Source organism: Oryctolagus cuniculus, chromosome 11, assembly GCF_964237555.1.
Source record: "Oryctolagus cuniculus chromosome 11, mOryCun1.1, whole genome shotgun sequence".
NCBI lineage: Eukaryota > Metazoa > Chordata > Mammalia > Lagomorpha > Leporidae > Oryctolagus > Oryctolagus cuniculus.
The window spans coordinates 59,067,768-59,095,568 of NC_091442.1; the positions used below are offsets into that span (position 1 = coordinate 59,067,768).

General features: G+C 49.4%; 2 protein-coding genes and 2 long non-coding RNA genes across 7 annotated transcripts in view; 2 read left to right on the forward strand and 2 right to left on the reverse strand.

The window, feature by feature from the left end:
• Positions 1-45: 45 nt before the first annotated feature.
• LOC127491152 (uncharacterized) lies at positions 46-4,563 on the forward strand. Its single transcript, XR_007919689.2, has 2 exons — positions 46-228; positions 4,128-4,563. It is a non-coding gene; the product is annotated as an uncharacterized lncRNA (long non-coding RNA).
• Positions 4,115-10,082, reverse strand: LOC138844363 (uncharacterized). Of its 2 annotated transcripts, none has more exons than XR_011380099.1 (2): positions 9,940-10,082; positions 4,115-4,333 (listed from the first exon to the last, which is right to left on the reverse strand). It is a non-coding gene; the product is annotated as an uncharacterized lncRNA (long non-coding RNA). The 2 variants fall into 2 exon arrangements; XR_011380098.1 differs by having other exon boundaries at positions 4,115-4,914.
• Positions 10,083-10,157: 75 nt separating this feature from the next.
• Positions 10,158-13,370, forward strand: COQ10A (coenzyme Q10A). Of its 2 annotated transcripts, none has more exons than XM_008256656.4 (5): positions 10,158-10,477; positions 10,978-11,106; positions 11,832-12,024; positions 12,228-12,329; positions 12,607-13,370. In XM_008256656.4, the coding sequence occupies exons 1-5, from the start codon at positions 10,359-10,361 to the stop codon at positions 12,772-12,774; spliced, it is 711 nt and encodes a 236-aa protein (XP_008254878.1). In that variant the 5' UTR covers positions 10,158-10,358; the 3' UTR covers positions 12,775-13,370. The 2 variants fall into 2 exon arrangements, with proteins under 2 accessions (XP_008254878.1, XP_002711120.1); XM_002711074.5 differs by having other exon boundaries at positions 10,181-10,477; positions 10,960-11,106.
• Positions 13,371-14,077: 707 nt separating this feature from the next.
• Positions 14,078-27,801, reverse strand: part of CS (citrate synthase) — a 32,378-nt gene continuing 18,654 nt past the window's right edge. For both annotated transcript variants that reach the window (XM_002711075.4, XM_070052405.1), the window contains exons 4-11: positions 27,723-27,788; positions 26,547-26,678; positions 26,148-26,336; positions 17,526-17,725; positions 16,853-16,982; positions 16,620-16,721; positions 15,906-16,115; positions 14,078-15,634 (exon numbers count right to left, since the gene is read on the reverse strand). In XM_002711075.4, the coding sequence (XP_002711121.1) occupies positions 15,464-15,634; positions 15,906-16,115; positions 16,620-16,721; positions 16,853-16,982; positions 17,526-17,725; positions 26,148-26,336; positions 26,547-26,678; positions 27,723-27,788 (1,200 nt within the window). In that variant the 3' untranslated portion in view covers positions 14,078-15,463. The remainder of the gene's footprint in view (positions 15,635-15,905; positions 16,116-16,619; positions 16,722-16,852; positions 16,983-17,525; positions 17,726-26,147; positions 26,337-26,546; positions 26,679-27,722; positions 27,789-27,801) is intronic.

Genomic DNA, 27,801 nt, shown 5'->3' on the forward strand with positions numbered 1-27,801 from the left:
GGCGAGCGGGAGCCCGCAGCGCTCCCTGGCGGCGGTCCTGGGCCCGGCCGCAGGCGCTCGCGGTTCGGGCTGCCCCAGGCCGCAGTGCCCTCCGCCCCGGCCTGGCCGGCCCCAGCGACCCCGGCACCCCAACCCCCGCGCGCTGGCTCCTTGGCTCCTTCCGCGGCCGCGCGGTGCTCTTCGCTCCAGTCCGGCGACCCCAGCGGAAACCCGGACCCTGGTCCTGAGGTATCGCCCAACCTGAGGACCAAATGGCTGGCCGGCTCTCGCCCAGCCCACTGTCTCCGCGAGCTAACGCCTCTCCCCTCAGCCCCCCAAATCCCGCACAGAGGAGGGGAGACCTGGGAGTGGCGAGCTGGGGGTCATCTATGGCAATAGCCCCAGAAGGAAGGAAGGCGTGCTTCTCCACGGGTGGGGGAGACTTGAGCTGGGTAGAAAGGAAATAGCAGAAGTGTTCCAACTGCAGAGGAATCGCCGGGAGGGGGCCAGGACGCTTGGCAGCTGGCGAAAGGCTGCAGGATCAGCCCAAGGGGCACTTTCTTTCTTTAAGATTTATTTATTTGGGGGCCGGTGCTATGGCGCAGTGGGCAAAGCCGCCGTCTGCAGTGCCTTTATCCCACATGGGTGCAGGTTTGAGTCCCAGCTGCTCCACTTCCCATCCAGCTCCCTGCTAAAGCATCTGGGAAAGAAGCGGTGGATGGCCCAAGTCCTTGGGCCCTTGCACCCAGGTGGGAGACTCGGAAGCAGCTCCTGGCTCCTGGCTTTGACCTGGTCCAGCCCCAGCCCCAGCCATTGCCGCCATTGGGATGTGAACCAGCCAATGGGAGATCTCTCTCTCCCTCTCCCTCTCTCTCTGTAACTGTGTCTTTCAAATAAATAAATCAATCTTAAAAAAAAAAAAAAAGATGTATTCACTTGAAAGGCAGAATGACAGAGATCTTCCATCTGCCTGTTCACTTCCCAAATGGCCACTATTGCTGAATCCAGGAGCCTGGACCTCCCTCGGGGTCTCCCATATGGATTGCAGGGATCCAAGCACTTGAACCATCTTCTGCTGCCTTCCCAGGAGCATTAGTAGGAAGCTGGATTGGAAGCAGAGCAGCCAGGACTCCAACCACCAGCACTCTGATATGAGAAACCAGTATAGCAAGCTGAGGCTTAACCTGCTTTGCCACTATGCTGGTGGAATGGGCATTTTTCAATGCCCTAATTATTCTGGTGGTTAAGGTGGTGGGGCTCTGTACAACGAAAGGAGGAAGTGCAATTCCTTCCCCACTGGAAAGGCAGACAGCAGCCAGTATGGAAAGATCTGAGTGGAGGTCATCCCAGCCCAGAGGGGAAAAAAGCAGGAAGGAGAAAAGAGAGATTCAAAAAAAAGGGGCAATGGGCCGGCGCCGCGGCTCACTAGACTAATCCTCCGCCTGTGGCGCCGGCACACTGGGTTCTAGTCCCGGTCGGGGCGCCGGATTCTGTCCCGGTTGCCCCTCTTCCAGGCCAGCTCTCTGCTGTGGCCCGGGAGTGCAGTAGAGGATGGCCCAGGTGCTTGGGCCCTGCGCCCCATGGGAGACCAGGAGAAGCACCTGGCTCCTGCCTTCGGATCAGCGTGCTGCGCCGACCGCAGTGTGCTGACCGCGCGGCCAGCCATTGGAGGGTGAACCAACGGCAAAGGAAGACCTTTCTCTCTCTTTCTCTCTGTCTCTCTCTCTCACTATCCACTCTGCCTGTCAAAAAAAAAAAAAAAAAAAAAGGTGCAATGTATAGGGTGTGGTCCAGGGTCCTGTTCAGAGCTCAGCAACCGAGTACAGTGAAAGGCCCTGTCAAGGGGCACAAAAAGCCCTCCCTGGCCTTCAGTGTCTTGCTTCTTGCTTCTTGCTGGAAAGATACTCAAGACAGCGCTGAAAGAAAATGAGAGCCAGGAAATGTGGAGGAAGAGGGAAATTTATCATTTTAGAGGTCCTAGATGTGGAGGGTGGCCCCAGGGCACTTGGTGGGGTCCTTTAAGGTAAAGGGGATAAAGGTTCCCCAGCTCCACCCAGAGATGCAAATCACTTGCCTAGGAAATACTCTTGGACCTTAGACAGCTCTCCCAAGGAAACTCGGCAGTTACAAGTACGCCACTTCTTCTTCTTCTTCTTCTTTTTTATTTTATTTTATTTTTTTTATTTGACAGATAGACAGTGAGAGAGACACAGAGAGAAAGGTCTTCCTTTCGTTGGTTCACTCCCCAGATGGCTGCACGGCCAGAGCTACGCCGATCCTAAGCCAGGAGCCAGGTGCTTTTTTCCTGGTCTCCCACACGGGTGCAGGTGCCCAAGCACTGCACTCCCGGGCCACACAGAGAGCTGGACTGGAAGAGGGGCAACTGGGACAGAATCCGGCGCCCCGACCGGGACTAGACCCCGGTGTGCCAGCACTGCAAGGCGGAGGATTAGCCTAGTGAGCCGCGGCGCCAACCCCACAAGTACAGCTGGCTGGTCTGCCTGCTGCTCCCTTACAAGCACATGGTAGCATGTACCCTACCTAGAAAGAGACTGTGGCTACAGATATACGCTGAGATTACACCCCAGGCCCTAGCACTAAAGGTGCTCCTCTGATGCACAGTACAACCTCTTGGGATGTGCTTAACAATTATGATTGCTCATTGTCGTGTTTAGTCAGTATTTTCTTTCTCTCTCTTTCCTCCTCCCTCCCTCCCCTCCTCCCTCCCTTCCTTCCTTCCTTCCTTCCTTCCTTCCTTTCTCTTTCTCTTTCTTTTTGAAAGACTGAGTTACAGAGAGAGGTAGAGACACAGAGAGAGAGGTCTTCCATCCGCTGGTTCACTCCTAAGGACTTGGGCCATCTTCCACTGCTTTCTCAGGTCAGAGCAGAGAGCTGGATCTGAAGAGGAGCAGCCGGGACTAGAACTGGCACTCAGGCCAGAGTTTGTTTGTTTGTTTTTTAATTTTATTTATTTATTTATTTGACAGGTAGAGTTACAGACAATGAGAGGGAGAGACAGAGAGAAAGGTCTTCCTTCCGTTGGTTCACTCCCCAGATGGCCACAACAGCTGGAGCTGTGCCGATCCGAAGGCAGGATCCAGGTGCTTCTTCCCGGTCTCCTACGTGGGTGCAAGGGCCCAAGAACTTGGGCCATCTTCCACTGCCTTCCCGGGCCACAGCAGAGAGCTGGATTGGAAGATGAGCAGTGCGGACTAGAACCTGCACCCATATGGGATGCCTGCGCTGCAGGTGGAGGATTACCCTACTGTGCCACAGCGCCCACCCCTTAGGTCAGAGCTTTAACCCACTGTGCCACAGCACTGGCCCCAGTCAGTATTTTCTATTGAAGGAGACTATCTCTAGGTGAGAGAGACAGAGCTGTCTTGGGTCTCCCAGGTTGGATGTAGAGGCCCAGGGTCCTGAGCTTCATCAGAAATGGAAGAGCCAGGACCATTTGGGATGCCAACACTGCAAGTAGAGGCTTAACCCTCTAAGCCCAGCACAGAGCCCTACACAGAGCCTCTTAAACATTGTGCAAGGGGCAGGGCTTTAGCCTAGTGGTTAAAATGCCCATGTCCCATGTTGGGTCGGCGTGCTTAGTTTTGCTCTGGCTCCAGGTTCCCACCAGCGCACCTCTCCTAGGCAGCAGTGCTTCCCAGCTTCTGGTCCTTACCGCAGCTGTCATGGTATCTGGGTACTCAGCTAGTGGATGGATATCTCTCAAATAAATAAATGGATTTGAAACAGAGTGAAGGAGAGATCTCCCATCCACTGGTTCACTTCCCAAGTGACTGCAACGGCCAGGGCTGGGGCGGGGGCTGGGCCAGGTCACAGCCAGGAGCTGGGAACACCTACTGGGTCTCCCACATGGGTGCAGGGGCGCAAGTACTGCTTTCCTAGGTGCTTTAGTAGGGAGCTGGATTGGAACTGGAGCATCCAGGACTCTAACCAGCACCCATATGGGATGCTGGTGCTGCAGGTGGCTGCTTAACCCACTCTGCCATGGTGCTGGCCCCATAAATAAATCTTTTTAAAAATTTGTGGATGCATGCTATGCAAAAACTATGCATAAATTTCAATTTTTTTGCACCAAAATAAACATTTTAGTTCCATTTTCCATGAAGTACCCATATTCTTTTTTTTTTAAGGTTTATTTATTTTATTTGAAAGTCAGAGTTACACACAGAGAGAAGGAGAGGCAGAGAGAGATCTTCCATCCGCTGGTTCACTCCCCAGATGGCCACAACAGCTGGAACTGCGCCGATCTGAAGCCAGGAGCCAGGAGCTTCTTCCGGGTCTCCCACGCAGGTGCAGGCACCCAAGGACTTGGGCCATCTTCTACTGCTTTCCCAGGCTGTAGCAGAGAGCTGGATCAGAAGTGGAGCAGCTGGGACTCGAACTATATGGGATGCCGGCACTGCAGGTGGTGGCTTTACCCGCTACACCACAGCGCTGGCCCCACCCATATTCTTAAATTATACTGCCAGAGTCTGGTTTAAGTTGTACACTTTTGTTTCTCATTCTGCCTCATGTTTTTTTAGACATTCAGGTGTTCAACATTTAAGCATGGATCTTAACTCGTTATTTGCCAGACTCAGAGTCTTTCTTCCCTAATACAGGACTGTACAGCTTTTTTTTTTTTTTTTTTTTTTGTAATGAAAAGAAGGATTTTGAGCTTTCTGAAGATAAAAGAACAGAGGTATTTCGGGTCTTTTTCGCTGCAGCACACGAGCGCACAGGAACGGGCACTTTACAGGTGATGACGATGAAGAGGCATGAGAAGCAGAAACTGCACGCAGCTGAGGGTGGCTGTGGGTGCCGGAACATGTGGACTCGGCTGTTGGGTCTTCCAGGAAGGGCTGAGCCAGGATATGACCCAAAAGAGAGGAGGAGGGGAACGCAAGGTCTCCATTGCCCAGAATAGCTCCTGGTAACCTGAGGAATGGGAGTCAGGGGTTGAGCTGGGGTCACGTGCCTGGCAGGGGTGGAGGTGAGGCAGGGAAGTTGCCAGCCCTGTTCTCTGGGCAGCTGGAAGGAGGAGCAAGGGCGAGAGGAGCTGTTCTCAATGTTATTCAGAGCACAGAGAAAGGGTTTCCCAGTAACGAAAAAAAGGATATGATGCAGATAACTGACACTTGAAGGGCTTGGGGAGACACACAGGGGTCGGGAGGGGACAGCCGGAACTGGTGGCACAGCCCTCCTTGGCTGACCATCCTGGTTTTGACTAACGAATTCACATTAAAAAAAAAAAAAGATTTATTCATTTAAAAGGCAAAATGACGTGGAGAGAGGGAGAGTCAGCGAGAAAGAGAACCTTCCATCTGTTGGTTCAGCCCCCAAATGGCTGCAATGGCTGGGGCTAGAACAGGCTGAAGCCAGGAGCCTGGAACTCCATCCGGGTCTTCCAAGTGGATGGCAGGAGCCCAAGCATGTGGACCATCCCTCACTGCTTTCCCAGGTGTATTTGCAGGGAGCTGGATAGGAAGTGGAGCAGCCGAGACTGAAATAGGCACTCATACGGGATCCCAGCATCCTAGGCAGTGGCTTAAGCTGCTGTGCCACAATGGCAGCCCCACTTTTCATTCTTCTAGCAAACATGAGGACTTACCATGTTGCAGTGCTGTAGTAAGTGATTGAGAGGTAGAAACTCAGATGTAATAGCATCTCTTTTTGAGTTTACTACTCAGCAGCAGAACACACAAAGACACATAAAACAACTAGAAAATATAGGATGCATGCTAATTTATCTGGCATCGTGTTTTCAGAGCAGTGCTGAGGCTGGATTCAGTCAAGAGGGTCTTCCTGGAGGAGGTGTGTTTTGAGTCAGTACTTGAAGGAAATGATTGATGAAGAATGGCAGGGACCCGGCAGAAAATTGGTTGTTTCAAGTATAGGGAATGAACTAGAAAAGGTTTAAATGGCAGTACTTAGCTCATCCAATTAGTAGGGGAATAAGCGGGCAGATCGGCTTGGCAGGTCTGTTGGACCTCGGGGATCCTGTAGCAGTTAACTCAGTTAAGGCAGTGTTAATGGGGTCATAGTTCAGCCATGTATCCGGTTAATTCCTTCGCCCGGGCAGATCCTCGGTCCTCACCCGACACAGATGCCCCCTGCCTAAGTCCTCAGTCAGCTGGGGTGGGTGCAGCCGGACAAGGCCGAGGCTGGAAAGAGGAAATCTGTCCCTCAAGGGCCATCAGCCCATCTGCAGGTGCTTCCGAGCGCCTTGTGTGAACACTCTGAGATGCGGCACCAGGGCAGTGTGTGTGTGTGTGTGTGTGAGATGTGGTGTGGTACCAGGGCAGTGTGTGTGTGTGTGTGTGAGATGCGGTACCAGGGCAGTATGTGTGTGTGTGTGTGTGTGTGTGTGAGATGTGGTGTGGTACCAGGGCAGTGTGTGTGTGTGTGTGTGAGAGAGAGAGATGCAGTACCAGGGCAGTGTGTGTATGTGTGTGTGTGTGTATCAGATGTGGTACCAGGGCAGTGTGTGTGTGTGTGTGTGAGAGAGAGAGAGAGAGATGTGGTACCAGGGCAGTGTGTGTGTGTGTATGTGTATCAGATGTGGTACCAGGGCAGTGTGTGTGTGTGTGTGTGAGATGCAGTACCAGGGCAGTGTGTGTGTGTGTGTGTGTGTGTGAGATGCGGTACCAGGGCAGTGTGTGTGTGTGTGTGTATCAGATGTGGTACCAGGGCAGTGTGTGTGTGTGTATGTGTATCAGATGTGGTACCAGGGCAGTGTGTGTGTGTGTGTGTGTATCAGATGTGGTACCAGGGCAGTGTGTGTGTGTGTGTGTGTATCAGATGTGGTACCAGGGCAGTGTGTGTGTGTGTGTGTGTGTGAGATGCGGTACCAGGGCAGTGTGTGTGTGTGTGTGTATCAGATGTGGTACCAGGGCAGTGTGTGTGTGTGTATGTGTATCAGATGTGGTACCAGGGCAGTGTGTGTGTGTGTGTGTGATGTGGTACCAGGGCAGTGTGTGTGTGTGTGTGTGTGGCTGTAACAAGCCCTCTTGGAGTGCTGAGATAGAGATGTTAGGAAAGAAACAAGAAGTGGGATTATTCTCCAACCTGGGAGTTTCATGCCCTACCCACAGTTGATGGGAGAAAGGGTAAAAGGAGAGGTAACAAATATATTCATCGCATCAGTGACTACTGAGGAGCAGGCTTTGTGGTTCAGTGGGTTAAGACATTGCATGGGACGCCCACATCTCGTTCCTTTTTTTTTTTTTTTTTTTTTTTAAGATTTATTTATTTGAAAGGCAGCATAAGAGACAGAAGAGAGACAGGCAGAGAAATTTGCTTGTTCACTCCTCAAATGCCTGCAGTGGCCAGGGCTGGGCCAGGCCAAATCCAAGAGCCAGGAGCTTCATCCAGGTCTCCCACATGGGCAAAGGCACCAGTAGTACACTGGATGGGAAGTGGAGCAGCAGGGACTCAAACTGGTGCTCATGTGGGATGTCCGTGTCACAGGTTGTGGCCCAAACAGCTATACCACAATATTGATGCCTTTTTTTTTTTTTTAAGATTTATTTATGGGGTCTGCGCCATGGCTCACTTGGTTAATCCTCTGCCTGTGGAGCCAGCATCCCATATGGGCACCGGTTCTAGTCCCGGTTGCTCCTCTTCCAGTCCAGCTCTCTGCTGTGGCCCGGGAAGGCAGTGGAGGATGGCCCAAGTGCTTGGGCACTGCACCCACGTGGGAGACCAGGAAGAAGCACCTGGCTCCTGGCTTCGGATTGGCACAGCTCCAGCTGTTGCGGCCATTTGGGGAGTGAACTAATGGAAGGAAGAGGTTTCTCTCTGTCTCTCTCTCTCTCTCACTGTCTATAACTCTACCTGTCAACTAAAAAAAAAAGAAAAAAAGAAAAAAAAGAAAAAAAAACTAAAAAAAAAGAGATTTATTTATTTATTCAAAAGGCAGAATGACAGAGAGAGGTCTTTCATATACTGGTTCACTCTCCAAATGGTTCCAATGGCTGGTGCTAGGCCAAGCTGAAGTCAAGAGCCTGAAACTCCATTTGGGCCCCCAACGTGGGTGCAGGAGCTTAAGCACTTGGACCATCTTCCACTGCTTTCCCAGGGGCATTAGCAGGGAGCTGGACTGGAAGCTGAGTAGCTGAGATTAGAACTAGCGTTCACATGGGATGTGGGCATCGTAAGTTAACTGCTATGCCACAAGGCCAGCCTCTCCACTTCTCTATATGAAATTATTTATTTGAAAGGCAAAGTGACAGAGAAAGAGAGATGGAAAGAGATCTGTCATGTTTGTTTTACTCCCCAAATGCCTGGCTAAGGCTGGGCCAGGCCAAAGCCGGGAGCAAGAATTCCATCCAGGTCTCCCATGTGGGTTGCAGGACCCGAGTACTTGGGCCATGTGAGCAGGTCACAGAGGCAGAGCAGCCAGAACTTGAACCAGAACTGCAGTATGGAATGCCGGCGTCACATGCTGCAGTTTCACCCCCTCACCACAATGCCAGCCCCCCAGTTCCTCCATTTCTGATTCAGCTTTCCTGCTCCTGGGAGGCAGCAGATGATGGCCTTTATACTAGGGCCCGTACCACTCACATGAGAGACCTGGATGGAGCTCCCTGGCTTTGGCCTGGCCTAAACCTGGTTTTGTGGCATTTGGGATGCGAACCAGCTGATGAAGAATCTCTCTCCCTCTGTCACTCAACCTTTCAAATAAATAAATCTTTAAAAATTATTATTTCTAAAGAATTATTTATTTATTTGAAATTCTGTGTTACATAGAGAAGGAGAGGCAGAGAGAGAGAGAGAGAGAGAGAGATCTTTCATCCACTGGTTCACTCCCCAAATGGTTGCAACAGTCGGAGCTGGGGTGATCTGAAGCCAGGAGCCAGGAGCTCCTTCCGGGTCTCCCATGTAGGTGCAGGGACCCAAGGACTTGGACCATCTTCTACTGCTTTCCCAGGCCATAGTGGATCAGAAGTGGAGCAGCCAGTACTCGAACTGGCACTCATATGGGATGCTGGCCCTGCAGGCAGCAGGTCTACCTGCTATGCCACAACTCTGGCTCCATGACCTGGGTTCTTTACCACTTCACTGTGAAGTTTCTGCAGGCATCATGATAAAAATACCTTCCCAACAAAATGCTAAATGTAAGCCAGGCACGAGTTCAAGGGAAGGCTCCTGCTAACTTGAAATCCACATAAGATGGGCTCAAAGTCCCAATCAACCCTGAGCCAGTAGGAGTTCCCAAATTAATGACAATCTCAGGGAGCAGGGGGAGGTGGAGGATCCATACTGGCTTCCAGGCCCACCCCTGGGCAGGGCATTTTTCTTCAATGCCAACTAGGCTGGCATTGCAACACAGCCTTTATCCTCTGCTCCTCCCCATCACCACCACACAGCACTTCTCAGCCAGCTTTCCCGAAGGCGGAGAGCTCCAGCAAGGAGTCAGAGAGAACGCAGAGGGCGGGCTTGCACTAAAACAGCAAAACCAAAACATCTCCAAATTCAACAGCAGGCATCACTAGTCTCAAAATGTCCTACCTCCGACACGGGCAAATTTCAATTGCGTTTGCTCTGGCCTAGGTCCAGTCTCTTTTTTAACCACCCCCTTAACCTCCAGCCCAACCGCCTGATCCAGTCGCTTTCCAGTTACTCCTCCCGGGGCCACTTTCATGAAATGCATTTCCCTCTCCGTGGGTGACGGAAAGCACCACAGTGCTATACCCTTCATCTTGCCCTAAACTTAACTCTGGTTCTTCCCAGCACCCCAACCTCTTTCTATAAACATCAGAAAACTAAGCAAAGCCTTAGTCCTGAGCTTGGAACGTTCATTTCCTTTCCCGAAGGCGTAAGGCGCAGCGCTAGGGGCCGTGGAGGCTACACAAGACAGGGCTTCCAAGTGTGCACAAGGCCGAATCTGATAACGGCGAACAGGAGATCCGCAGATAGCCGCGGCCGACACGCCCACGAGCCGCTTCTGCGCCTACGTACCAGGTCCTGTGACCACACACTCGCCAAGCGGTTTCTCCCTGGCGACCTCGCGCCCCTGAGCCATTTCTGCAGCGTCCGAAAAACGCGCACACAACCCAGAGCCCTTTCTCGCCGGAGGTGTGAAACTACATCTCCCGACAGCCAGCGTGGTCCCCTTCCTTCCTCCCTCTCCGGGGCCCGAGCCATGGCAACGGCGTGACGTGGGGGTACCAGGAGCCGCGGGAGCAGCGGTCGCCGCTTCAGTTGTAGCCGACCCGGCCGCCCGGGCGGGAGCAGGGCGACAGCAGCCGCCGCCCGCGCCCGCCCTGCGCCGAGGGGGCCCCGAGCCCGCCCGGCGGCCGCTCCCTGCCGTGCCTCCCCGCGAGTGAGGAGGGCGCAGCCGGAATCAAGCGTTGAGGCCCAGGCTAGGGGACGCGCGCATGGCCTCCGCGGGCGCGCGGCGGCTCCCGGCCGGGACGCGCGCCGCGGCCCAGCGCTGCCGCGACCTCTCGCTCCGCCCGGCCCCGCCCCCGGGCCCGCGACCGCCGCGACCAATGAGGTGAGAGGGAGGCGCAGGCGTCCGCGCCGGAGGGAAGGGGGTCGCCTGGTCCCCCGCCCCAAATCCCGCCGTGGGATGCCGGCGCGCAGCGGCAGCTCCTGGGGTGCTTTGCAGAGCGCTTTGGCGGGCTCGGCGCGAAGGAGGTCCTCGGAGAGGGTGCTCTAGGGTGAAGTGCTTGCCGAGCGCCCTAGAGCCTTCAGCGGGAGCGTAGCCTCAGTCAAAGGCAGCCGGAGCTTCGCACGCATCCGCTTTTCCCTATCCCCACCCCCGGCGCTGTCCTCAGACGCCCTCGACCTTTCGCACTCGTGACCGCCTGGCTCTGGAGCCTAGCGGGCTGCAGCAGGTGCTGGAGGGGAAAGGCTTGCCTGAACGACCTTCCTCCGGGATGCGTGCACTCCTCCTCCCTTTCACCTGGAAAGGACCGAGGAGCACCGAGGGAAAGTAAAAAAAAATCATGACGTTGCCTTTCCTTTCGGCCTTAGGTTTCTGATCTCTTGCAGCCTCCTCTGGCCCCGCGCTGCCCAGGTCTTGGCGTTGGAGGCTGGTTTACCTCCCAGTCGTTCCTTCATGGGCTTTGCTGCCCCCTTCACCAACAAACGCAAGGCGTACTCCGAGCGTAGGATCATGGGGTGAGCATCCTCCTGTGTCCTGCCTCCCTCCACCTTCTCTCCCCTCCAGACACAAGTCCCAGGCCAGAAAGTAAAGGTGCCAGCCATGGGCCGGACTCCTCCTGCGCCTTGTCCCTCGCCAGCTGTGTTACTGACCCTGAATCATCCCTTGGCAGCCTTCCAGCCTTGATTTCCCCCTACTCCATGGTCGCTGTGCTTATGAATTAAGCATATGGGACTGAAGTTGAGACGCTACCAGACATGTGCAAGACAACAGGGTGTATTATTTCTTTAATGACCTGATCCCTATCCTGAGACAATGTAATAGCTTTTTGAGCACTTGCTAGGTGCTGGCTGCTAGGCATTTTACCTATATCCCCACTTAATCCTTAAAATAAACCCGTGAGTCAGCTTTATAGATGAAGAAAATGGAGACACGGGTAACTCACCCAGGGCCACAGTGTTAGGAAGGTGTAGAGCTAGGATCTGATCCTTGTGTGGTCACCAATCCAATCCACAACCACTCATCCCAAGATGGTCCCTCTTAGGATCAAAATATCGAGTGCAAAAAGCATTCTGCGAACCACAAAACATAAAGTAATATAAACTTGGTGGTGGATTTGGAGTGTCTACTTTCGGGGCTTCTCTACATGGTTCATGGGCAAAGGTGTGAGGTGGGGGGCACCCACGGCAAGGAGGAACCTGACTGGGCTGGTAGTGTCTTGGCCTGATTCCCCTTGCACTAGGTACTCAATGCAGGAGATGTACGAGGTGGTGTCCAATGTCCAGGAGTACCGCGAGTTTGTGCCTTGGTGTAAGAAGTCTCTGGTGGTGTCCAGCCGGAAGGGTCATCTGAAGGCCCAGCTGGAGGTTGGCTTCCCACCCGTCGTTGAACGCTACACCTCTGCCGTCTCCATGGTCAAACCACACATGGTGAAGGTGAGGTCGGTCTAGGAGAGAGTAACAAGTTTCTCTCTGTGTCCTGTAGCATTTTCACAATTAAGGACGATGTTTTAGACTTTATCCCCGTGTGTCAGATATTTCTCTAATAAAATATCAGAAGGGAAGGAAAGCAACTTTCAATTCCTTCATACTGTGTCCTATACTTGGTAATATCCAACTAGCTAATCATCCTATTCTAGGCTGTCTGCACTGACGGCAAGCTCTTCAACCACTTGGAGACTATTTGGCGATTCAGCCCTGGTATCCCTGCCTATCCCCGAACCTGCACTGTGGACTTTTCGGTGAGCTGGACTTTTCATGTAGCTGTATAGCACAGGTGGAAGGCCAGAGCTAAGGGACCCCAACAAGATTATCCTTTTTGTATAATTAGCACTCAGCATTTCCCAAGTCAGTGACCATTCCCACAGGTCTGAGTTTGTATCCAGCTTGTTCTGTGCTTAGTCCTAAGTTAAGAACTGTGGGGAGTAGGGAAAGGAGCTGAGGAGCTGTGCTGGCCGCTGCATTTGTCCGGGACTATCGAACATGATCTGAAAGTTTCTATCTCTTACACATTCCCAGATTTCCTTTGAATTTCGTTCTCTGCTGCACTCAAAGCTGGCCACCATGTTTTTTGATGAGGTTGTCAAGCAGAATGTTGCTGCCTTTGAGCGCCGGGCAGCCACCAAGTTTGGTCCAGAAACAGCCATCCCCCGTGAACTGATGTTCCATGAGGTGCACCAGACTTGAAGCAAAGGATGGTTCCCTGGCCTCATCTTTGCCCCCACCCCCATCCTCTTATTTATTTGGTTTGGCTCCTGCTCCAATGTGAGAGGGGTCTGTTCCGTAACACTGTTCCTCCTCTCAATCCCCAGAAATTGGACTCTAGGCTGGTTGGAAATACTGGGGTGGAAAAAGGCAGGGGTGAGACATGCCTGGGACAAGCTCCTCCCGAAGTCTTTTCACTCCCTTAGAATCAGGACTGTGTGGTTGTGCCTCTGGGCCCTGTCAGAGCATCTTGGTGTGTGACCAAGGGAAGACAGCAACTTCTCTGAGCACCGAGTGAATGGAGGCTTTCCTCTGGCAGAGGCACCACGTGGTAGATAGCATTTGCCCTGCCCGAGGTTCTCAGGACAAAAGGCAACCTGCCTCCAGCTTGGAATCCAGATGGCCTCCCCCTAAGGACACTTCCATGCTGCCTGCTAATAGACGGGGAGCTGTGTTGTCACTTGTGCCACGAGGCTCAGGAAAGGAAAGCACTGAACAGAGTTGCCTCTGTACTCTGAGTTGTATCATTCAACTTGGCATGAGTTTTTATAAAATTTCAATAAATCGTGACAGTGTGATTTGGCTTTTTTCTATTGTCTCTTGGGGGAACAATGCGCCTACAGACGAGCAGAAGAAAGTCACGACTTTGGTCCCTGGGGGAGCAAAGGTGTAAGAAGGCTCCTGGACATACTGTCCTTGCTAACTATAGTAGCACATGCTACAAGCCAGGACCTAGTACCCACCCCTTTGCCTATTTATAGATTTTTTCTTCAGAAGGTCAGTTGCAGCAGGAGCTGCAGGACAAAATCATCTGGCCACAGACCTCCCATATATCAGATGCCCCAGGCCCACCTCTTGTTGTTTTGGAGGCCTCAAAGAAAGCTGCAAAGAGAAGGCACGTCACGAAGCGCCGGAGCCCTCTAGAAGCACAGTCCTAAGCCCATCTGTCCTTGATACGGTTTGTTCCTTTCACCCAGTGGGCTAGAACAGTTCTTGGATCAGTCACATGAACATTCCTGAGGTCCCTGCTAACGTCTTCGAGTGTCCACCTTGCAACTGGGAAGGATGGGGGCTAAAAGTAAAGGACTTCCTAACCTTGAGGAAAGACAGAATCTCTGGAGAGCTCCCAGGGGGACTTTCCTCCACTAAGGGTAAAATAAGGCCAGACCTGCCTCAAGATCCAGGGATGCACAGGAGAACTTAAACCTTCTAAGTTTAGGACCTTGGCAGCTGGATTCCTTACTCATGAACATTCTTCCAGGCCTCATTTAACAGCAGGCTCAAGCATTGTTAATAAAAACATTTATTTTGTATTTTATACAGAATGACCTCAAGTCCGCATCATCATTTGACAGTCACCCAGGGGTTTACAGTGTGTCCATCTAACAGCGTGGCTCTGGGGCTCGGGGGTCCACACAAACACAGGCAGGAGTCTCGAGGGAAGGGGGCACGGTAGGAGTGTATCTCAATCCTTTCTTAAAGAAAAGGCAGTAGAGCATTCTGAGTCACTGAAAACCTGTACCGATGGGGCTTCTAAAACACACATTCTCCTGTGAGCGCTTGGGAAGGGGCAGGGAAAGGACACTGATAAATAAGGGAGCGTTTCCCCGTGGCAGGGGAGGAGGAGGGAGCCTGACCATTTGTAATGCCCCCAGCCTCAGGACCTGATACACAAAGGCAGCTATGTCCAATCTTGGATCATTTCCCTGTTCAGAGATGCTTGTGCCCCGGGACAGACCATGAAGATAGCATGCGGTCATTCCTGAGCCCCTGCTCTAGGCCCCAGTGATTCAAAGTGGGGAGGCCAGGGGGAGTGGCTTCTGTCTTATGGAAGTAAAAGGTTTAGTTCACATTAAGCACTGATAAAAAAAACAAAATGGGGAAGACCACAGGTGAGACAGACCTGCTGAAGGAGGTCTTGAGTGGGGATCAAGATGGGGAGTTCACAGCATCCCCAGTTTGAGGTGCAACTGGTATAGAAAGTCTGGAAGGAGGCTGAGTAGTAACGTAGTGGGAAACAGAACACTCCCCTACCTTAATTTTAATGGTATAATTTTTAAAGAGAACTGAATTCAAAACACTGGGCACCAGTCACAACAAATGCCATGCCTTTGTGGTTACCCAATAGCATAAAAAATTGTCAAAGCATGTCCAGCTAACCAGCAGGTCTTGCTAGGAGGGGTCTGTGTGCATGGGAGAAGGTCACAGGGCTTGGTACAGCTGAAAATCCAACATGATTCCTATGGAAACAGAAGGGGCAGAGTTCTGGTTTGCTGGCCTATTAAGGACTGGGCAGAGTAGAAGCAAAACTCCAAAGTGACTGCAGATTCTCTGCAACCAGCTTTGACCTAAGGAAAGAGGAGCCTGCTTCTTACTCTAGAGATGGTGGGAAGCCAAACCTAACCCATACCACATGCACTAGTCCTGGTCACCCTACAGTTGATGGGCAGCTCAAACCAGGCAGAGAGAAGGAAGCTGGTTAGGGGACAGGGGCATCACTTTTGATCTTTTCAAGTCTTAATTTGTATGTGAACCTCAAACATATTTTCAGTGCCTCAGATACAATTTAATCTTAAGTCTTTAAAGGCCCCCTGAAACAAAAAACGAAAGTATACATTTTTTTTTTAAGCTTCTGCACTTCCTGGTAGCCAGTTTCCCCTGGTCTTCAGTTTTACCCTGACTTAGAGTCCACAAACTTCATCAGACCGTCCGTACTCATGGACTTGGGCCTCTCCAGAGGAAAGCCCAAGGCTCGGCTCCAGATGAGCTGTGCCAGTACACCCAGTGCCCGGGACACCCCGAACAGGACTGTGTAGTAATTCATCTCCGTCATCCCGTAGTACTGAAAGAGAGAAGAGAAAAAGGTTTTGTTAAAGACCTACAGGCAGTGTCACACACGAGTCTAGGATGACAGAAAACTGAGAGGCCCCCATTTCCCTTTTTCTCCAGGGAGTTCACCCAGTCAGCCTTACGCAGAAGTGACACTGGGAATAGTAACTAGGATTCTGAAGAGCAGCCCTCCAAGCCCTAACTCTGACCAGGGAGCTGATTTTGAGCATGGCAGTGAACAGCATGGTTTAATGCAAAGAAGAGAGGCAGAAGGGCGGACTCACCTGGAGCAGCACGCCGCTGTGAGCATCTACATTGGGCCAAGGATTCTTGGCCTTCCCCTGTTCTAAGAGGATGTTGGGCACAATCTTGTACAGCTGAGCAACCAGCTTAAACAGGGGATCATCAGGCAGATGTTTCAGGGCAAACTCTCTCTGGCAGGTGTATCGTGGATCTGTCTTCCTTAGCACTGCATGGCCATAGCCCGGGACAACCTATGAAGGGTGACCCCCCGCCAAAAAAAACAAAAAACAAAAAACAAAAAAACACAGTTGGCATTCTTAGGTAGAAATTCTTTTTAAAAATAACTAAAAAAAATTTTTTTTTAAATTTTAAAGGCAGAAAGTCAGAGACAGATGGAGAGAGAACTTCCATCCACCTGTTCACTCCCCAAATGCCTGCAACAGCTAAGGCAGGGCCAGGCAAAATCCAGGGGCCCAGAACTCTGGGTGTCCCATGTGGGTGGCAGGGACCAAGTACTTAAGCCATCATCTGCTACTTCCCAGGGTACATATTAGCAGGAAGCTGGATGGAAACAGAGTAGCTGGGACCCAAACCAGGCCCTCCCATATGGAATGTCTGCGCCCCAAGGAAAATTTTTAAAAAAATTCTTCAGGTTAGACATATTTAGGGAACTCTTTTGTTCTTTTCTTCTTAATTCTTCCAAACTGCAGCACTTGTGTCCTGGCTTCTTTCCTAGTTGTTCAGCATCTGCTTACCCGTCCTGAGTTGAGTGTATTCCAGATATAGTCTCGTAACTTCTCATCTGACACATCTTTGCCAACTTCCTTCTGCAGTTGTGTAAGCCAGACAAGCACTTCCTATGGGTAAGGTTGGTTGGGGGAGAGGGGAGAGAAAGAATGTTAATACTTACGCCAAAGGACAATGCCAAGATCAGAAACAAAGCATGAGGCTAAGAAAAACATGGAGAAGAGAAAAGTAATAGTCTTACCTGATTTGCCAGTCCATGTAGAGGCCCTGCCAGGCCATTCATGGCTGCCGCAAAGGACAGGTAAGGGTCTGAAAGGGCACTGCCTACCAAGTGGCTAGTATGGGCACTTACATTGCCACCCTCATGGTCACTATGGGTGAGAAGGGAAGCCAAAGGGAGAAAGAAAAGGCAAATTATTGAAACACTACTTGGCTGTTCTCTTGTCACATACTAGCCTAGTTATGGGCTCACATACTATGAGCCTACAGCCAGCCAGTTATACCTAAGCTCTTGAAAAAGACATCTTAATCTTATTATCAGCTTTTATTAACTAATCCACACTTGGAGAGGGTACTAGTTGATTATGCCTGTGTGCCCAATTCTCTAATTCCAACCCCAGCTTTAACAGAAATGGCCAGAAGGGGGAGCTCTTGGAAAGGCAAAAGACCACTTAAGGTGAGTAGTTAAGACCTGTCTCCCTGCATCGTCCTGCACCCCCGCCACCCACAGCTCCCTCCTTCTCTCGGTTGTTTATGGTGATTTCCCTAGGCCTCCTCCTGACCTTTCTTACCAGATCCTTTCCTTGCCTCATATCATCCCTTATGTCATGTTTCTGTCTCCTTGCTGCTGACCACAGATTCCCAGAAGATGAGAACATTAAGGACTGTGATTATGGTTGCTGGGTCTAGCTCACCTGTGGATGGTGAGGTACAAGCGCATCAACTCAGTGAACTGAGCATCAGTATAACCTAACATGTTGGTGAAATTGTGGGACCAGTCCAGTTTGGAGTCAATGGCTCCAATACTGCTTCCTTCCCGGTAGAGATTTCGGTAGATCTTTGCGGCAACACAAGGTAGCTTTGCAATCAGATTCATAGAGTCTTCATAAATCAACTGATGGGAGAAAAGGAAGATGGAGAAAAAGAGGGTTTATCAGCAAAGAACTGCATGAGGATACTCACTGTTCATCCTCCAGGTACTGCACTGTTTGGATAGAAAACACCATTCCCAATTCTTACCACCCTACAAAGGATGTGTAATGACCACCAATTTACATATGAGGAAATTGAGGCTCATAGTATTTTGTTAAATGCCGAGGTCAAGTTTGAACCCTGATATGTAGAATCGTGATGTTTCCCACCATTCCATGACTTTGCACTCACTCAATGTACTGAGACACCAGATTTCAATGTAAGATCCCTGTTTTTTACAAATGATGACACTGGGGCCTGGCCAGGTTAAATGACTTGCATAAGGTCACCCACATAGCTTCAACAATTAACTTATGACAAATCAATGGAGAAATAAAAATTTTCAATTTGTAGCATATAGATGTTTTGAATGTATACATTATGGAGTTGCTAAGTCAAGCTAAATAATACATCCATTCCCTTACATATTTTTGTGTGTGTGGTGGTAATATTTCAAATCTATTCTCTAGCAATTTTCAAGTCACCGTGTATACACTAGATCTCTTGAGCTTACTCTTCCTGATGGCCATTCACTACTTTGCCCCCTTAGCTCCCAAATTATTTGAGAAAATCCCAGGCAACATCTATTTTACTATCTGAATACTAAAGTGTGCATCTATAAAACAATTCTCAAAATCAGAAAACCATCACCCCATCTAACATATTTTGACAAACTCAATGTTATTAAATTCCAGCTTCCCTGACTTGTAACGTTCTCCCAACCTCCATTAGTTTGAAGCAAGACTGAAATACGATCCACAGGTTGCCATTATCTGAACCTTCTCGGAAGTTTCCTTTTTTGTCGTTTCCTTTGCAATTTGTGGAAAATTAGGTTATTTGTTCTGTAGAATTTCATGGTTTATATTTTGTTAATTGTATACCTTTGATGTCATGTAAAATATTCCTCTGCCAACTAGTTTCTTTATAAACTGACAATTAGATCTAGAAGGCTGGAGTCAGTGCTGTGACACAGCAGGTTAAAGCCCTGGCATCCCATGTGGGCGCCGGTTCTAGTCCCAGCTGTTCCTCTTCAGATCCAGCTCTCTGCTATGGCCTGGGAAAGCAGAAGATGGCCCAAGTTCTTGGGCCCTGCACCCACATGGGAGACCCAGAAGAAGCTCCTGGCTCCTGGCTTCAGATCGGCACAGCTCCAGCCGTTTCGGCCATCTGGGGAGTGAACCAGCGGATGGAAGACCTTTGTCTCTACCTTTCTTTGTAACTCTGTCTTTAAAATAAAAAAATAAAAAAATAAAACAAAAAAAATCTAAAAGGCTGAGTAGATTAGGCAGATCTAAGGTTGGGCAGATTAGGTACAATGAAAAAAACTTTTCACAAATTCATTTTTGTTTTACTTGAAAGGCAGAGACAGAAAGACAAACGAAATTGTTCTATTCACTGGTTCACTCCTCAAATACCCACAATAGCTGGGACTGGGCTAGGTTGAAGCCAGGAGCCTGAAACTCAATATAGATTTCCCAAGTACCTGAACCTGGAATTAGAAGCAGAGTCAGGACTTCAATCCAGGCTCTCCAACTTAGGGTACAAGAAAGAGTCCTGAATAGCATCATTTTTTAGTTTTGTTTTTTAAAGATTTATATATATTTATTTGAAAGAGTTACAGAGGGCCCAGCGCTGTGGCACAGTGGGTTAGAGCCCTAGCATGCAGCGCCAGCATCCCATATGGGTGCTGGTTTGAGTTCCAGCTGTTCCACTTCCGATCCAGCCCCCTGCTAATGTGCCTGGAAAGGCAGTGGAGAATGGCTCAAGCCCTTGGGCCCTACACCCTTGTGAGAGACCCAGAAGAGGCCCCAGGCTCCTGGCTTTGGATCAGCTCAGTTCTGGCCATTGTGGCCATTTGGGGCATGAACCAGCGGATGGAAGACACACTTTCTCTCTCTACCTCTCTCTGTATTTATTTCTAATAGATAAAATAAATCTTAAAAACAAAAAAGTAGGGTCGGCGTCGCAGCTCACTAGGCTAATCCTCCGCCTTGCGGCGCTGGCACACCGGGTTCTAGTCCCGGTCGGGGCGCTGGATTCTGTCCTGGTTGCCCCTCTTCCAGGCCAGCTCTCTTCTGTGGCCCGGGAGTGCAGTGGAGGATGGCCCAAGTGCTTGGGCCCTGCACCCCATGGGAGACCAGGATAAGTACCTGGCTCCTGCCATCGGATCAGCGCGGTGCGCCGGCCGCGGCGGCCATTGGAGGGTGAATCAACGGCAAAGGAAGACCTTTCTGTCTCTCTCACTGTTCACTCTGTAAAAAAAAAAAAAAAAAAAAAAAAAGCATATATATATAAAAAAGAGAAAGAAACAGTTACAGAAAGAGTGATCTTCCAACTGCTTCCTTTCCTGCAATAGCCAGGAACAGGACAGGCTGAAGCCAAGAGCCTGAAACTCTATCCACGTCTCCCAATGGGTACAGGGGCCCAAGTACTCTGGTCATCCTCCACTGTGTTCCCAGGTACATTAGTAAGGAGCTGGATCTCAAGTGTAGCAGCCAGGACTTGAACTGGTGCTCATATGGGATGCTGCCATCACAGGCGGTGGCTTAACCTGGTGCATCACAATGCTCGCTCCCTGAGTTTTTCTTGCCCCCCCCCCTTTTTTTTTTAAAGATTTATTTATTTGAAAGGCAGAATTACAGAAGGAGGGGGAGAGGGAGGAGGAGGGAGAGAAGTCTTCCAGCCACTGGTTCACTCCCCAAATGGCCACAACAGCCAGAGCTGGGCTGATCCGAAGCTAGGAACCAGGTGCTTCTCCTGGTCTCCCGTGCGGGTGCAGGGGCCCAAGCACTTGGGCCATCCTTCACTGCCTTCCCAGGCTACCAGCAGGGAGCTGGATGGGCGGTGGAACAGCTAGAACTCAACCAAGTGGCCATGAGATGCCGGCGCCACAGGTGGTGGTTTTACTTTACACCATGGTGTTAGCCCCTGAGCAATATCTTAACTGCTGTGCCAGATGTCTATGCTACACAAAGTTTTTTTTTTTTAATTAATTAATTTATTTGAAAGGCAGAGTTGCAGAGAGGCAGAGAGAGAGAGAGAGGTCTGTAATTCCCTGGTTCACTCCCTAAATGGTTACAACAGCCGAAACTGGGCCGATCTGAAGCCAGGAGCCTAGAGCTTCTCCTGGGTCTCCTACGCGGGTGCAGGGGCCCAAGGACTTGGGCCATCTTCTACTGCTTTCCCAGGCCATAGCAGAGAGCTGGATCAGAACTGGAGCAGCCAGGACTCAAACCGGCGCCCATATGGGATCCCGACACTGCAGGTCGCAGCTTTAACCCGCTGCACCACAGTGCTGGCCCCCGAGACTCCCTTCTGATTCCAGATTGCTGCTAATGAGCCCCAGAGGCAGCAAGTGGTGGCTCAAGTACTTGGGTACCTGTTACCCACATGGAAGAACCTGACTGAGTTTTTGGCTCCAGCCTTGGCCTGGTCCAGCCCTGGCTATTGCGGGCATTTAGGGAGTGAACCGGCAGATGGAAGGCCTCTCTGCTTTTCAAAATGGATAAAATACATTTTTTATGAGTTTCATTTGAAAAATAAAATGAAAAACAGACCTAGAAGCTGGCTAATAAACTCTCTGAACTCAAGTGATTACATTATTTGTCTGAAATCATCGGGGCCAGCGCTATGGCATAGAGGGTAGGGCCACCACCTGCAATGCCAGCATCCCATAATGGGCACTGGTTCAAGATCCAGCTACTCCACTTCCAATCCACTCTCTGCTCTGGCCTGGGAAAGCAGTGGAGGATAGTCCAAGTCCTTGGGCCCCTGCACCCACAAGGAAGACCCGGAAGAAGCTCCTGGCTCCTGGCTGGCGCCGTGGCTCAATAGGCTAATCCTCCACCTGAAGCACCTGCACCCTGGGTTCTAGTCCCAGTCGGGGCGCCAGATTCTGTCCCAGTTGCTCCTCTTCAGTCCAGCTCTCTGCTGTGGCCTGGGACTGCAGTGGAGGATGGCCCAAGTGCTTGGGCCCTGCACCCACATGGGAGACCAAGAGAAGTACCTGGCTCCTGGTTTCGGATCAGTGCGGTACACCGGCCGCGGTGGCCATTGGAGGGTGAACCAACGGAAAAGGAAGACCTTTCTCTCTGTCTCTCTCACTGTCCACTCTGTTAAAAAAAAAAAAAAAAAAAAAAAAAGAGGTTCCTGGCTTCAGATTGGCACAGCTCCGGCTATTGCAGCCATCTGGAGAGTGAGCCAAGAGATGGAAGACCTCTAACTCTTTCAAATAAATAATTAAATCTGTAAATAAAGTCATGGAAACTGTTATGGAACATGTAATTCTACTTAAATAGTTTGTAACTAAATTAACCAACAACTGAACTAGCCAGTCTGACCTTTGAGAAAAATGTAAGATGTGGCAGCAAAGACTGTCAAGCTCAACTACAGCAGCTGCTGGGGGTGTGCAGCATCCCGAATCAGAGTACCGGTGCTGGCTGGCTGCTTCACTTCCGATACAGCTTCCTGTTCATGTGCCTGGGAAGGCAGAAGATGGCCCAAAGATGTGGGTCCTACCACCTGTGTGGGACACCAGATGACAGTCCTGGCTCTTGATCTGGCCTGGTCCAGTCCTGGTTGTTGCGGCCATTCTGGGAGTGAACCAGATGGATCTCTCTCCCCCGCTCAAATAGGTAAATAAATAAATAAATCTTTTCCAAAAAGCACCTATTGGTGATAGTTTTTGTACACTGTGAACTTTATTAGACAAATTTCCTGAGGGTGACAAGTATGAGGGTACTTCAAAAAGCTCATGGAAAATTGAGTTAAAAGATAAGCTTATTTTGGTAGAAAAAACATTTGAAATTCATGCAAAATGAGGGATATTCAAACACTTCACAGAGAATGACATTAACATGAAGAAAGTACACATGGATTTCAAACATTTTTTGTGCAAAAATAAACATCTTTCCTCCCTTCCCTCCATTTTCAGAAAATAAAAAACTCATTTGTTTCTGGATCCTACTCCTGACAGGTATTGGGCAGGCTAGATCAGAATGCAGCCCACTGGCATCTAGAATCTAGAGTTGCCTGAGTTGTCATACACCCAATATGTAAGACTTCTCAAGGCTTACATGAAGACTGTGATGTGCCCTAATATATCAGTATAGTTTGCAAATACTCTTCATAAGTTTGGCAAATCTCGATAGTCATTCTTGGGTAACATCACAGAGATGATGGTAAGGCAAGCAATGGCTATACAACGACATGGAGGCAACAGCAAGCAGCAGAGTTCAAAATTCATTTTCAAAATTCAGTAGAGGCGGTGTTAAGTATGTAGCATGTTTGGATGCTTGGCAATATCTTATAGGCATCTATTATAAAGTGTGAAGGAGCTGCTTTCTCCACTTTGAGGCAGTCAAGATGAATGAAATTGTAAGTAGTAACTTAGTGGTAACTCTGTGGTCAATTTCTAAAAGTTGTACAGTAGACTTGTTGGCCTTGATTTAACTTTTTTTGGTTAAAGATTTATTTTTTATTTGAAAGGCAGAGTTCCAGAGAGAGGAAGAGAGACAAAGATCTTCCGTCTGCTGGTTCACTCCCCAAATGGCCACAACAGCTAGGACTGGGCCAGGCCAAAGCAAGGGTCTCCCACATGGATGCTGGGGGCCAGGTACTTGGGCCATCTTCCACTGCTTCCCCAGGTGTACCAGTAAGGAGCTAGATTGGAAGTGGAGCAGCCAGGTCTCGAACTGGTGCCCACATGGGCAGAGGCTTAATCTGCTACGCCACAACAACTGTCCAGATGTAGCCCTTTCTTATGGTGACCACACAGATAATAATTACTTGAATTACCTGAAGAGCAATAAAATAAGAAAATGAGAAAATATATCCAGATTATGTGACCTTCTTAAGGACTTACAAATGCTTTGTGGTTATGGATATAGTCTGCAGCATTCCTATACCCTCATGCCAGCCAGATTCAGTATCAATTTCAAACCCAATATTACTCTCTCCTTTAATGGTAAATACAATTCTCCATACACAGCTGGCATTGAATAAATATTGACCAACCAAATGAAGCAGCATTTACCCAGGCCCAAGAGGGTTTCATCAGACCAGTGTATCATGCCAGTCTGTGTCTTGCATCACAACGAACTCTTTAGGGCCTTGGAGTTGGTTGGCATCGCCTAGTCAAAAAAATTTAGTGTACCTGTTTTTATAAAAAGGCATTTTACTGTTCCTATATTACCTGTGTCCAAATAAGAAACAAAAGAAAATCAATGTGCCCCTATAAACCTAGACAATTTGTACTATACCTAGTGCTTATGAATATATGGGATATTGAAGAAAATGAAAGGAATTATGTATACAATATGCATTAGGATGACCCACAGCCTTCTCATACCCCAACCACACAGCTCAAACTCTTAAGGTTACATTTCATTTTCAGAAAATAAAAAACTCATCTGTTTCTGGATCCTACTCCTGAGAGGTATTGGGCAGGCTAGATCAGAATGGAGCTCATTGGCATTTGTCTTCCTAGAATCTAGAGTTGCCTGAGTTGTCATACACCCAATATGTAAGACTTCTAAAGGTTTACCTTATTTAAAGAAGGGCATGGGGGCAGGGTGGCAGCCAGTAGGTACTTTGTCTAGTGGTTAAGAAATCTGCATCTCATGTCAGAGTACCGAGGTTCAGTACCTGGCTCTGGCTCCAGACTCCAGCTTTCTGCTAATGCAGACCCTGGGAGGCAGCAGTTAATGGTTCAAGTAATTGGGTTCTTCCATTCATGTGGAAGATCTGGATTGAGCTCCCAGCTTTGGCCCAGCCCAGACCCAGTCATAGCAGGCATGTGGGGAGTGAACCAGCAGATGGGAGCTCTATCTCAAAAAAAAAAAAAAAAAAAAAAAAAGGCAATTTAAAAAAAAAAAACCCAGAACATGTACTAGAATGATTCTTCAGAATCTTAGGAGGGGCTGGCGCTGTGGTGTAAAGCTGCTACCTATAGGGCCAGCATCCCATATGGGCGCCAATTCGAGTCCCGGCTGCTCCACTTCTGATCCAGCTCTCTGCTATGGCCTGGGAAAGCAGGAGAAGATGGCCCAAGTCCTTGGGAGACCCAGAGAAGCTCCTGGCTTCAGATCAACACAGCACTGGCAGTTGTGCCCATCTGGGGAATGAACCAGCAGACAGAAGATCTCTCTTTCTCTCTCTCTGCCTCTTTGTAACTCTGCCTTTCAAATAAATAAATCTTTTTTTTTTTTTTTAAAGAATCTTAGGAATTGGGAATAGGAATAAAGCTTACATTCAGGGGCTGGTGCTGTGGAGTACCGGGAAAGCCTCCGCCTGCAGTGCCAGCATCCCATTTGGGTGCCAGTTTGAGACCCAGCTGCTTCACTTCCGATTCAGCTGTCTGTTATGGCCTGGGAAAGCAGTAGAAGACGGCCCAAGTGCTTGGGCCCCTGCATCCAGTGGGAGACTTGGAAGCAGCTCCTTACTTCTGGCTTTGGATTAGCCCAGCTCTGGCCATTGTAGCCATTTGAGAAGTGAGCCAGCAGACGGAAGACCTCTCTCTCTGCCTCTGCCTCTCTGTAACTCTGCCTTTCAATAAATAAATAAATCTTAAAAAAAAAATCATATTCCCTCTTCCATCTCCCACTAAACTTGTCAGTCTCAGGCCTACCTTAGCATGGTGACTGATCTTTTGGAAAGAAAAAAAAATTACATTTATCCTTTCCATTGGTCTGTGAAATCTTCCTTAGGAACCCTCCAGTTAGATTATGCCCTAGTCAATGTTCCAACAGCTCTGCGTACACATCACTATTACAGTAAGATTATGGAACAGAGGGAACTGCTATGCGGCATAGTAGGCTAAGCCTCTACCTTCGGTGCCAGCATCCAATATGGGTGCTGGTTTGTGTCCCGGCTGTTCCTCTTCTGATCCAGTTCTCTGCCTATGGCCTGGGAAAGCAGTGGAAGATGACCCAAGTTCTTGAACACCTGCAACCACTTGGGAGACCTGGAAGAAGCTCCTGGCTTTGGATCAGCCCAGCTTCAGCTCTCTGGGTGAGTGAACCAGTGGATGGAAGACCTTTCTCTCTGTCTTTCCCTCTCTGTAACTCTACCACTCAAATAAAATCTTAAAAAAAAAAAAAAAAAAGATTACGGTTTAGAAGTTTTCTTTTACACGTGTATCATCCTAACTAAACTACTAGCCACGGTGACACAGCCATGCTCTATCTTTGCAGTCACAGCAGCTGACACAAAGCAAGCCCACAATGAGTATTTGTTAAGTTTCTAGCGGCAATCAGAGAAGTGATTTTCCTAAAGACTCTACGTTCCTTCTTCCATCTTCACACTCAAGTCCTTTGAATCCTCATCACTCCACTCAAATTTCTTACCTCCCAGTACTTGGCTCGGTTGATACCCTCTGCATATGCTCGGGCAAAGGTACTTTCACTGTTGAGTGCTGTAATGGCTGCACTGAGCTGAGACATAGGGTGTAGGTTGGTGGGAAAGTTGTCCAGCATGGTGACCACATGAGAAGGCAGGGCTGCCCTCTTTGCCCACTCTTTTGAAAGCCAAGAAACCTGCGGAAAGGGACACTGTGCTCAGAACACTAGCAAGGAAAAGGAGAAAAATAAAACAGTGACATATGAATAAAAGAAAGAGTTCAACACAGTCCACAACTTCACTGATTCCTTCCCCTCACAGCACATCTATAGCCAGATTAGGATTAGGTATCTGAGATTAGAGAAAAGCAAAGGAGAATGAGAAGGGCTTAAATCCAACTGCTTTACCTGTTCCTCTGTTGGGATCTGTCCAGTTACCAGCAGCCAAAATAAGCCCTCAGGCAGAGGTTCTTCCCCACCCTTAGCCTTGGGCAGCAGCTTCTGGCATTCAGGGATACTATGACCTCGGAAACGAATGCCCTTGAAGGAGAAGAGTAAAAGTTACAACTCTTAAGTTTGTTCGCCTGGAAATTATTGAGTAGCCTCATTTATTTGACATTTTAACCAGTTAGAAAAGAACTTTTAAAGCTTAAATCTTCACATTACTTACTTCTACCTTTGTATTTTTGTTTTCATTAGTTGATGTATTAAAAATGTAAACTAGGAGCCAGCATTGTGGAACAGTAGGTTAAGCTGCTGCCTGTGATGCCACGATCTCACATGAGCGTGGGTTCGAGTTCCAGAGGCTTCACTCCCTATCCAGCACCCCATTAATGTGCCGAGGAAAGCAGTGGAAGATGGCCCAGCTACATGGCAAACCTGGATGGAGTTCCAGGCTCCTGGCTTTGGCCTGGCCTAGCCCTAGCCACTGCAGCCATTTGCGGAATAAAACAGCAGATGGAAGATCTCTGTCTTTCCCCCTCTCAAATAAAATAATAAATCTTGCTGGCGCCATGGCTCAATAGGCTAATCCTCCGCCTGTGGCACCGGCACCCCGGGTTCTAGTCCCAGTTGGGGCACCAGATTCTGTCCCGGCTGCCTCTCTTCCAGGCCAGCTCTCTGCTGTGGCCTGGGAGTGCGGTGGAGGATGGCCCAAGTGCTTGGGCCCTGCACCCCATGGGAGACCAGGATAAGCACCTGGCTCCTGCCTTCGGATCAGTGCGGTGCGCCGGCCGCAGTGCACCAGCTGCAGTGCACCGGCTGCGGCGGCCATTGGAGGGGGAGGGTGAACCAACGGCAAAGGAAGATCTTTCTCCCTTTCTCTCTCACTATCCACTCTGCCTGTCAAAAAAAAAAAAAAAAAAAAAAATCATAAATCTTACTAAAAAAACCACACATACAAACCAACAACAACAACAAAAAACTCCTCTACCTTCCAAAATATCAAAGAAGGTGCTGTGTTCTGTTCTCTTAGCATCACTGGTCCAATCCATGGTGTACATGGTTACTTTCACTACCTGGTTGGTATGGTTAGTGAACTCAATGATTAAATGATTATCAATGATTGACATGACAGTGTCTTACCTCATCAGGATCAAGAACTGATGTTTCATATACCAGTCCCTTCATGCCTCTCATGCCACCATACATCTAAAACAACAAA